The following is a 12,342-nucleotide window of genomic DNA, read 5'->3' as shown; positions in this document are numbered from 1 at the left end:
AAACCACACTTGAACATTATTACACATTAAAGAAAGGGATTTACTCTAGACATAAAGAGTTAGTGTGTAAACATCTGAAAGAGAAGCATTATGAACCCCATCTGCAGTACAGTAGAACAGCCTGACAAGCAGCCCTAGATCAAACTTTGATCCCTTTATTACATGCTGCAGATTTGACAACATTTCTAACTAGTGCTGTGTAAATTTTCTTGAACTCTTTGTGTGACAAAAGAGCTTTCGTGCATATATACAGAGAGAGAGATTATTGCATGCTGTGTAATCAGTAGTAAAGCCTTGGGATGCTTTACCGCAGTTCACCTAGCAAAATCTGTTTGATTTCTAAAAAGCTCTTTTCATATTAACACTCTGCCCGCTGATATGCAAAACATCTTTGTTATTTAAAGAATCAAATTAAAAAGAGTGTTTTTAAAAAAAAACAAACTCATAACCCTGGTGCGATCCAAGCAGAACAAAAGGAGCACTTACTGCCATTGTCGTCAGAATCCTCGCTGCTGCTGGGAAGTCGACCTCGTTTCATGATCTTCCCAGGAAACAGCAGGCAGCCTGTGAAGCAATACAAGAGGAGTTAACCCACAATAACAACACAGTCATCAAGTGGCATTCCAGGATTCAGAGCTCACAAACACAAGCAAGCCGTATTAAGTAGCGTATGAAAAATAACCAGTAAATATCCTGGAGATGTGTAATTTGGAGCACATCACATGGGGTGGCCAAAAAAGGAATCGCAAAGTTGCTGAAGATGGGGTTGTGCGCCTGTGATATTAGCAGTTTTAGAGCTACTTCAACAATATGCTTTGCGGCCATACTATCAGACAATACTATATCATATTTACATTCTGCAGCTTGTTCCTGAAGAGGTATTTACAGCTTTGGGAGGCATCAAAAGGACAAGAGTGGTGGATTGAGGTCTATCCATCCATCCAGAGCAGGAAGCATAAATAACAAGGATTCCCAATCAATAGGCTCCTATCATTCCACAGAATACATAACATGGAATTGTTCAGGACATTTTTATAAAGGGAATAGAGCTGTATTAAATGAATTGGTCAGGAGGGCACTTTCATACAGGGAACAGGCTTGTGCATGTATTACTTTATTTGTATTGCACTGTTTTTGAATTTCTGTGATCCAATTGCTCTTTGTTTCCAGTATTTCTTACACCGCATTCTTTACTCCACTGTTTTTCTAATGTGGTAAACCACTTTGAATTTTAGACAGAAAGGTGGACTATAACCACAACAAATAAATAAATGGGATCTAGATGGCTCATTCCCTGCCATGGATAGCCCAGGCTAGCCAGATCTTGTCAGATCTTGGAAACTAAGTAGGGTTGGCCCTGGCTACCATTTGGATGGGAGACAAGCAAGGAATACCAGGTTGCTATGCAGAGGCAGGCAATGATAAATCACCTCTGAATTTCTCTTGCCTTGAAAACCCTCTGGGCTCACCATAAGTCAGTTGTGACTTGACAGTAAAAAAACAAAAAAAGATTATTCCAGGAACAGAGAACTTCTGACACTGAATACAGTGAATTCACTCTGTAGCCTGCCATTCAGGGATATCCACATGAATTGGAATTGTTGGAAACGAAGACCATAAATGAAGATAAGTTCAAATTTCCAAGCTATGTCACAACTCTTATCCATGTTGGACCCTTCACATAACCCAGTTCCAAGAAGGACCCCATGGCAAGACAAATGCAAGGTCGCTTCAGGGGAGCAAAGAGCATTGTAAAAATCCATAATTTGAGATAAACATTTAATAACACCACCACTTTATGGCAACCATCTGTCCATCAACCTTTAGGTATTTATGATATGTAGTTCTGTATTTGTAAAAAATCAAAGCTACAAAGGCAAACAGCAAAGCAATGTTCACATATATCTATGACCATATTTGCTGTATCATTCCCTACAGATGTTGGGGTCTTTAACAACTGCATTCCCTGAAACTGTCAATAGGAATCAGACAGGAATTTACCAAACCAAAGAACGGGTAGTTGGTAAGTCAGACTTTTGCCACAAATTTCTAAGTCCATTTGCACATTTGAGAAGACCACATACATGATAGCAATGCCCTTTCTAAGTACAGCATTTTCATTATTAGTAATGATAACTGCATAAATGTTACATAACCTTCTGAAAGCAGCCAAGCTCAGTATAGACATCCTATAAATGTATATCTGGTTTCCAATTAGTTTGATAAGTAAGGATACTTACACAAACATTTGATATTTCAAGATGGTTTTAGTGATTATGTTGGCTTAGTGCCCTCACCTTCCTTATAAATGCTGCAAACCACGGCCTGGACCGTCTAGAATTTCCAAGGGCACAGGGAGTGTGAACAAATTTTGCCCATTCCTCCCTCCCTCAGCAGCCTATAACTTTCCCAAAAAGCTGTTCCTGGGAGACAAGGGGAGCCCCAAGAATCGCTTGGTGGGAATCACTGAAAATCACACACAGACAACATGCCTGCACAACTTCTAGGCAGGACCCAAGATCATGTCTACATCTGTATTCACCATATGGTGAAAAGTCTTTGAAAAGTGTCTAGAACAAATATATGGCAAATCTGAGAATGTGATGGGAGTATTTAGAATTATCTTGTGGATTACCAATTGAACAGGCCCTCTGGGAGAAATTCAAGATACTATATTTATTTTAAACATATAAGTAAGATAATAGGAAGTAAGACTAAATAGACAGTTCTCACAATGAAAGAAACCAAGTAGTGAAGTCCTATGGGGGCTGCTATTGCTCCAGAGCTATTTGATTTGTTTATACATTATTTGGAATTGGAGGTGAGCAGTGAAGTGACATAAATTTGTAGTCAGCATCTAATCATTCAGAACACTGAATACCAAAGCAAACTGTGGTCCAAAAGGATCTTTCCAAATTTGGAGTGGGCAACAATGTAACTGATGAGAATCAGTGGAATTATAAAGGTATGCATGCTGGAACAAAAAATACATGTATACTGATGGAATCTGGATGGACAGTGAAGACCAGGGAAAACAGATCTTGGGCTCCTAGTGGATCGCTCTATGAAAGTGTCAACTCAGCACAACTGCAGTTAAGAAGGCAAATTCTATGCTAAGGACTTATTAGGAAACTAACTGGAACCTAAACAGCCAGTATCATAATGCCATTGTACAGATCTCTGGTAGGACCACGTTTGGAATACTGTTTATAATTGTAGTCACAATACCTTGAAAAGGATGCTATAGAGAAAGGCAAGGTGCAGAAGAGTACAACTAAAATTATTAAAGGGTCAGAGCCCCTTTCATACGAGGAAATGCTAAAAAGTTTGGGGGGTTTCCGTTTAGAAAAAAATGACAACTAAGAAGGAACATGATAGAATATTATGTCTGAAGGGGAGAAAGGAATAGATAGGACTTTTTCTCCCTCTCCCCTACTACTAGAAATAAGGAGTATTCAATGAAACTGATGGGCCAGGCAACTTGTGGGGCTCAGTGACACAGGATATAGTGATGGCCACTAACTTAGAAGACTTAATTAAAAGGAAATTATCTGTCTAGACCATTTTGCACACCCTTCCTCTAAGGAGCTCAGTGCAGCCGGGCAGTTTTTATGCCGGTTAAAACACTAAAAATCCACTGAAGTATCACCGTGCTGACACCATAACATTCAGAATGACTGTGTGAAGGAAGTTCTTTCAGGTGAAAAATTCTCTGTCCTGCTGCGAGCCCCCTCAGTAGAGCTGATACTCCCAAGCACTAAATTATGCAATAAATACTGGCTCTCAGTTACAAAACAAAAATAGCCAGTGAGCATCCAAGAGCTAAACGGCCAGGAAAGGGAGGGGGGTAGGAAAGGAGCTAAGCAGCGGAAACAACGTGACATAAGTGAAGCAGTGCATGTTCAGTGTGAATTAAAGTGACAAGTACTCTAGGACATGCATCAAATCTCATGAGGCTTTGGCCTGCCATGTTTCAGTTCCAGTGACAATGAGGGCTGGCCAAACCATTAGCAGCAAAATCCCAAGGCACGGCTTCCAGGTGCAGCTTTAGAAATCGGCTGCCAAGCTGATTTGCATCTAGTGTGGAGCACAGAAGCTGAACTAGTTTGATATTCATACAAGTTGCAACTTCTAATAGGCTGCTCCACTGGCTTCTGCATCACAGACACACAGCCAAGTACATATGGAAAATATGCCTAATTGTAATAACATCAACTGAACAAAGAGGGAGATGACTAAATACAGAAATAGGAGTGTAAGATAGAACACATGCATAAATACATCCATCATGGGGCACACATTATATAAGCAATCCTGATCACTCTTTGTTACGTCCTGTTTGCTCCTCTGTGGCCCAAGTAAACTAGAGCCTCTGTTATCAGAAAGTCTTATGCGGAGGTTTTTATGTCTCTCACATTATAAAAGTTAGACAAGGTTATATGGTTCAAAAGGTAGCCTGATCAAGGCCTCGTCTTATGCAGAACTTTAGGGAAGCAATATTAGGAAGACTTAAAGGGTTTGCATCCAGTGGTTTGTTTCTGCTTAATAGGGGATGATTTTTGCAGTTTCCCTCCCTTCCACTGCAGATCTCCACCTTGCTCTCTTGTGCTCTTCCTGGGAGCCCCAGCACTACGGGAAGCAATTCCAGCTGTAGCAGGAAAGTACCATTCCTGATGAGAAATAACCCCTGGTTCCAACCCAAGGTGTGGAAACGCAAGAAGTCTATAACATTCATCCACTATGATTAAATCACTGACAACACAGTGTGCAAATACAAAAGGAAAATACTAGCCAGTGGCAGGAAATGAAGATGTAAAGAATCCAGGGAGCTCTTCATAGGCTGACTAAAACTTTTGAAAAATTATTAACTGTCTATACATTTACTGGTCCATTTTAAAAGGATTTTTATACCTGTTACCCAAGTGTTATTCTGCACCTAATATCAATAAAAAAGTCAACAACTGCAAACATTTGATATGTAGCTACTTCATACACATCTCAGTTCTAGTAAAAACTATATTACAAGCACATATGTTGTTTTAACTTATCAATTGCCACTAAGATAACTTCCATATTAAAAGAAAAATACAAACACATACTTTGCCCAATCTGAGATAGCCTGACAGAGACCTGAAAACTGCTACCATCTTTAGCATTTATTGCAAGAATACCCATATTGTCTTCAATCTAGCGTCACATTGTATCGGACCTTTTTATATATATTCCTGCCTGTGATGTCCACAGAATAATTTATGATTAACATCCCATTTATAAAAATCCACTCCCCAGCCAGGGTAGCTAGAAAGGGTCACTTTGGCTACTGAATTGTTCAATCCTTAATTTCTTTATTTTTTGGTGTAGCTTTATATCCTAACTCTGCAATTAATTTGTAACTGATACTAATGAGAAAAATGCCCAAAAGCAGTGAAGGCAGTCCCCCATCTAAAGAAAGCTAGCCCTGGACTGTAAGCTTAGTCTTCTTCTTGGTGCAACAGTTGTCAATATGAAGTATTTTTTAATTTATCTGTATATGGAAAATCATTCAAAAACATGCATCCTCCCCAAACTGCACACACACCCTAGACTACATGCCAAAATCTCCAGGAATTTTCCAACCTGGAGCTGGTAATCCTAGCCGGGCCTGACACCAATGAGTCTCCCCTCAAAGGCCAAAACAGCCCTGGAAAGGGCCCTGCCCCCTCCTCCTACCTTCTACTCACAGAAACTCCCAAGCTTGGAATACTGTGAAGAAATCAGTTTGTTAAAGTTACAGGTGCTCCTTTAATCATTCTAGGGTTGGTTTGTTGTTGTTTTTTAGATTTCACCTTTTTTTTTTTTTTTTTTGCAAACCTGGGGCATTTTTCAGGTTTGTAGAAAGATCTATCTTGCCCATTTACCACTCTAGTCTCCAGACTTAAGTATCCTCAGATTAGGCTGACTTCACTATTAGTATATAGATATACCTAGTAATCCTAACTTGCCATGCAAGTAATACTCTTGACCGCTGTTCAGAATACTGATACTCTGCTTCTATGAACAAACAAAAGGATGTTTGACTGTTCTTTTCTTAATATGGAAAACTGTAGTTTAAGAACAAAGTTAAACATTTTATCCTGGGTATAAAGACAACATAGATGATGTAAAGTAAAATTATAACTCAAAAATCTATTATAAGATTGCTACTGTCAATAATTATGTAGGAAAGAATAACCCAGTTAATATATGGACTTTCGGAAAATTGCTGACACCTTCAGACAGAAAAAAAAGCTCAGATTTCCAGATACTGGAAATGTTGGTCATCTTGGCTCTTAAGCTTTTTCTCCCTGTCTCACACTGAGCTTTTAGATTATCATAGTGAGAAAGGAAACACTTTTTGCAACTCTCATACTGTTTAAAAGATGAGGAGCAGAGGAGTAATACACAGAAAGGAGATGGAGATAACGTTTTGTTTTTCTCAAAGACTGCTGGGGGAGCACTCAGGACAGACAACAAGAAAGTACTTCACACCACACATTATTACTTTATTAAGAACAAAAATGTAGTCAGGCCAGATCAGATCAATGGTACAGCATCCAGAAGCCTGTTTCCAACAGTGGCCAGCCAGATGCTGCAGAGGTCTCACAAACCAGGCCGAATTACAACCGCCTTCATCTTCTGCCTACCCCTCAGCATATAACTATCAGTGGCATTTGCTTCAGACCCCAGAGGTCCCATTTGGCTATCGATACTAAAAGCCAACAACAGATATCTACCTCCCCTTTTTAAATTCATCTAATTCAGTGACAATCACCACATCTCGTGGTCATGAGTTCCACAAGTCAGCCACCCACTGTGTGAATATTTGTGTGTGTGTGAAGTGCCGTCAAGTCGCAGCCAACTTAAGGCGACCCCTTATGGGGTTTTCATGGCAAGAGACTAACAGAGGTGGTTTGCCAGTGCCTCCCTTTGCACAGCAACTTCCTTGGTGGTCTCCCATCCAAATACTAACCAGGGCTGACCCTGCTTAGCTTCTGAGATCTGACGAGATCAGGCTAGCCTGGGCCATCCAGGTCAGGGCGTGTTAATAACATAAATCATTATTCATTTATGGAACCTGCTGCCACAAGATATGATAGTGACAGCTAGTTAAAATGGTTTTCAGAGTGGATTAGACAAATTTGGGGAAGATGGATATATCAATGATCATCAGTCATGATAGTCTTAGAGAAAGCATATTGTACAATACAGAATTCACTTCGAAGGGGCAACTAAAATCCCACACTGATTAGCACAAAGACTCACACTGAGAAACACAAACTAGCCTAACAAAAGTGTTTTCTCCTACTCTTAGAATTTATTTATTTTAGAGATTTATACCCAGTTAATTTGTTCCAATAGGGACTCAAAGCGGCTTACATTGTTTTCACAACAACCGCCCTATGAGGTAGATTAAGCTGAGTATGCGACTTGCTCAGAATCAAAACTCATACGTCATGTCCTTCTCAAATCTATCCAGTGCTCTTACTTTCCATTTCAGATGGCCTATCCTGAATAGTTGAATTTGTTGCATTCCCAAGTAACCTCGGGCTTTTGCACATGGGTTTATTTCGTAGGTTCTGGCCTCATACTGCTTCTCAGTGATTAGGATTAGAACACAAGAGAAAGCGATTTTAACCACCTCTAGGTACAAATGTGAATATTTATTTATTAAAACATTTATTTATTAAAATATTTATTAATTAAATAAAATTAATTAATATTAAATATTAATAAATAATATTAATAAATAATATTAATAAATATTTATTAATTAAAATATTTATTTATTAAAACATTTACAGTTAAAACCCAAAATAAAATAGCAAACCCCAACTCCCCCCACCCTCTTTAAAATATATCTGCCATTCAAACCCCATCAAAAGCCCTGGCAAACAGGCAGGCCTTACAGAACCTCCTGAAGATCTCTAAGAAAAGTCCCCCCTCACCTCTTCATTCCACAGAGCAGTAGCCACAATGGAAGAGGATTATATCAGGGCTCCCCCACCTTTACAAGCATGCAGGCACCTTTGGAATTTTGAAGCAGGCTCTACCACAAAACAGCTGTCTCAGGAGGTGGAGTCAAACATATACATGCACACGAGGAAGGGGGATGGGAAATATAAACCCATATACACAGGGAAGCAGCCCATTGAAGGGATACTACACTCACAGAGAAGACAACCCGTACTCTGCTGTTCTAGTCTTCCCCAAGCCCCACTGCCTCACAGCTGATCTGTGGGTCCTGTTTACAAGATTCGTCTCCAATTCATGGTAGACAGGATCCAAGTGAAGAGCCCCTCTATTTTCATGAAGGCAGCCAGTCACTGCTTCTACTTCCTTTCCTGAAGTACATGGTGGGTACCATGGGAAGTGCCGGCAGGTGTCATGCGGAAGAATCCTGATGTACACTCACATCCTATACCAATACAAACAGCAACAACATACATTCAGCAACACTTCCATATGGTACTATTCAGTTAGTCTTGTATTCAAGAACAGTAATTCACTGCAGGGACCTCTCCTTGCTCCCATTTTTTTTCATTTTATATGGGATACCTAGCTTCCACTAAACAGAAATGCAGGCATTGCCAAGTAAACCTTAATATAAAAATTAAATTCAATCTTTTTTCACCTCCTAAGGACAAATACACAGACACTATCAATATACCTTGAACATTGCATGATATAGGTTGAATGGCATGGGAAGAAAACGTAGTTTGAAAGTGGCTGCAATTATTATTTTAACAGCTGAAGAGAAACAGATTTTCATATGGACATTAAATGTGCATCCCCAGGTCAAAGCTTTTATAATCTGTGTTTCCTTCCAGAGTACTTTTAATGACTTCCATAAACCCCTGGGTAAACAGGATTTATAATTCCAGTTCTGACAGATCATTAACTATAACGGTGTTAACGGGTGCCACTATAATAAACTGCACACAACCTCACACCGACAGCCCAGAGAGAATGCAAATGCACACCCTGAAGTAAGACTGAGAAATTATCTTCTCTCCAAAGTAGTCCACGAGGTGAAGAGATATTAACTACACTGAGAACTAATTAGCATGCCTATGCTCGAGATAAATTTGAACGTTTCTGTATCCATGGTAAGTGCACTACATATAGACTTGGGACATATGTAAATGAAATAGGCCTACGGGGTCATGGATACAAAGTACCCAGTGGTTACACTCAGCTGACTTAACGTAAGTTTTTTTTCCTTCCAAGTTTGCACCGTCATAAAAGGTGCATTTGTACAACAAAAGTTATATTGTGAAGTAGACAAATAATGTATTTTAGTTGTAGCAGCTGTCAAAGCTGCTGGTAGCAATGGGTTAGTAGACATTGAATCTCTCACTTTGGCTGCAATCCTAAAACCACTTACTTGGGAGTAAGCCCCACTGAATAAAACAGGACTCACTTCTAAGTAAACATGTATAGGATTGCAAGGTTCCTCTACCTTTCACCTATCCAGCCCCACTCTTGAAATCTGTGGGGGGCTGATCTGCTGATATTTATTACGCTGTGACACCTGGGTATATTTATGGCCATCTGAGTATAAATGATTTATTAAGATTATGGTTTTAATTATGTTGATGATTTTATATATTGGATATATTTATGTTTTTAATCAGTTACCGTCCTGAGCCTGGCTAGCTGGGGATGAGGGCGGGCTATAAATTTGAAAAATAAATAAATAAATAAATCAGACTTATTTGGCAATCTCAGTGTGGAGGGAGATGTCACCTGAATCCATTTCAGCAGGAAATAGCAACATGATGAAGCAGCAGGAGAGACCACTGACAAGGTGCTGAATTTTGCTATGTAATAGTTTTGCAACACGGGAATGAAACTAGAGAAGGTGGAAGGGAAATCTCCAACTGTGAGAGAAGAGGAGCAGTATTATTATTTTTAAACATATGGGTCAACAATATCTCAAAAGAACTGACCTGGAACCTGCAGCTGGAAAGAGGAGCCTATCATAACAGGTACACCTCTTGCTGTGTAGCATAATATCCCAGAGTGTAGAAGACCTGATAGGAACAGGGAATATTGTAGTGTACTACATGGATAACAGGCTCGCAAATCTGGGCAGTCTATTTAACAGATAGTGAGTATTGCAAAAGGAGCTAATTCAAGTCACCGCTACACTGGAAGAAACAACTAAAAAAAAGGTGGAGAGTTAAAAAGCCTGTTCCACTCAAAGTTGTCGTTATGTGTCAAAACAGAACACCCAGAGAGAGAATACATCCCTCAACATCTAATACAGGTTGGGTATCCCTTGTCCGGACACCCAGTATCCGGACTGATCCAAAAACAGGACCATTTGAGCCGACATACAGGAATTACACACAGGCCCTCAGCAGTGCCACTGATGGTTCAATGTACACACAATTATTTTAAAATATTGTTTAAAATTACATTCAGGACATGTGTATAAGGTATATATAAAACATAAATGAATTGTGTTTAGACTTGGGTCCCATGCCGAAGATATCTCATTATGTAGATGCAAAAATTTCAAAATACAGAAAGATCCAAAATACGGACTGGTCCCAAGCAGTCCAGATAAGGGATACTCAACCTGTACAGCAACTGCAACCCAACAGACAAGCCACCACTTCTGAAATATTCTGTACATTTTATGTTGAATTTTTAACTGGTGGCAAGGAATAGATTTCTCTCTTACACAGACATAGTTATATCACACAGCCTTGAACTCCACATCAGTCAACCTGTAGTAACAAATGGCTAATACACTCACATTCTAGGCTGCAGACAATAATCTTTTATGCCTAAGTATGGAAGCCCTAGGAGAAAAGAAGGGAAACCTGCCCTTTAAATATCTTACTATTGAATGCAACAATGCCACAAAAGTGCAGACTTAACTCCTCCATGTTGTGTGCACATCTCAAGGTGTCCATTTTTACATGCCTGTGCAGATACCCAACATCATTCATTTCAATAGAAGTACACCAGAATCAAGGGCCTGATAATACCTTTGAATTTGGGGGGGGGGGGGTAATTCTGTAATGAAGATTCCACCAAATTTTGAACTGTTGCAATTTTGTAGATACTTTGTTTCCACACAATTTCCCTAAGATCCAAGCACTTTCCTGGGGGGGAAACTAATTGGAAGGAGACTTTCATTTCAGGAAGGGGAGTTTTCTAGATTTCTTAACTGGTGGTGAGAGTATCCCACCGAAGAGATTTTAAAAGCCTGGTTTATCCTCCTCTCATTCTTTCAAACGTTGTCTTCAGCTGCCCAGTCTGCCAGGGTAACAGCTGCTAAGCAGGTACCGCCATGCCTCCTGAACCCGCCCACCCGTTCTCCCCAATCCACACAAGGCAGCAGTCGTTTGCAGACCGCTTTGGCAATCCAATCACCCAGGGATTGCAAGCTTAGCTGTTCCTATTTTTCGAGATCCAAAAAAAGCAGCAAAGAACCACCGCGTTGCAGGGGGGAAAGGGGGGGGGAGTGAGATGCTGGAGAAGAGCCGCCTTATTATTTCCCTAGCAAGCCGCAGATCAAGAAGGCCGAAGCAATCATTATATGTAGGGGGTATATATATATATATATATACCTACGTGTGTGTATACACACACATATATACATATACCTACGCGTATATATATACATATATATATATATAGCCGACGACGGTCCCTTCTCGTGCAACAGCAGAAACCCCGAACCGCAACTGACCAGCCCTCCTCGTCGCCTGCTCCGGGCTCCCTCCTTCCACTCCGCCCTCTCCTCCCGGCTGCACCAATCCGCTCCGGCCGGGCTGCAAATCAAACTTGGTGCACCCCCCCCCCAAAAAAATCCACCTCTCGTTGCGTGGCTGAAACTGGCTATGCAACCCTCCTCGTCGCCTGCTTTTCCCTCCCCCCTGATCTCCATGTTGTAATGTCTGGGGAGGGAGGGGTTAGTGTACCGAGCGGCATTGCTGAGACTTGGAGAAGCTGCTTCCCCCCCCCCTCTCCCCCCCATCTGCTTTTCTCCTCCCACTCCTCGACAGTTCTGGAAACTGTATCACCTCTTGTCACAGGAAGCCATCCAGCCCGGCGGTTGCAAACAAACAAACGCCCACCGGCCTCCACCCGCCGGAAAACCGACCCCCCCCCCAGCATAAAGGGTGCATGAACAGGGAAGGGGGGGGAGAGAAACGACGACAAACGATGTGAACGTCTTGAAAAAGGGCTGAAGGAGGGAAGCCTAAGGATCTGGGGCAGGCAGCAATAGCGCCGGGGCGGCTTTGTCTATTTCAGCAAGGGGGGGCATGACCAAATCAGTTGCATTCTCCCTCCTCCTTCTGGGGG

At 40.9% G+C, this 12,342-nt stretch overlaps 1 protein-coding gene across 1 annotated transcript in view; it reads right to left on the bottom strand.

Moving 5' to 3' along the window:
• JADE1 (jade family PHD finger 1) overlaps positions 1 to 561 on the bottom strand; it is a 55,078-nt gene extending 54,517 nt beyond the window's left edge. The window contains exon 1 of the mRNA XM_056855481.1: positions 487 to 561. Within this exon, the coding sequence (XP_056711459.1) occupies positions 487 to 538 (52 nt within the window). The 5' untranslated portion in view covers positions 539 to 561. The remainder of the gene's footprint in view (positions 1 to 486) is intronic.
• Positions 562 to 12,342: the final 11,781 nt, after the last annotated feature.

Source organism: Euleptes europaea, chromosome 9, assembly GCF_029931775.1.
Source record: "Euleptes europaea isolate rEulEur1 chromosome 9, rEulEur1.hap1, whole genome shotgun sequence".
Classification (NCBI taxonomy): domain Eukaryota; kingdom Metazoa; phylum Chordata; class Lepidosauria; order Squamata; family Sphaerodactylidae; genus Euleptes; species Euleptes europaea.
The sequence above is the reverse complement of the archived record's forward strand: the minus strand, read 5'-3'. Positions and strand labels throughout refer to the sequence as shown.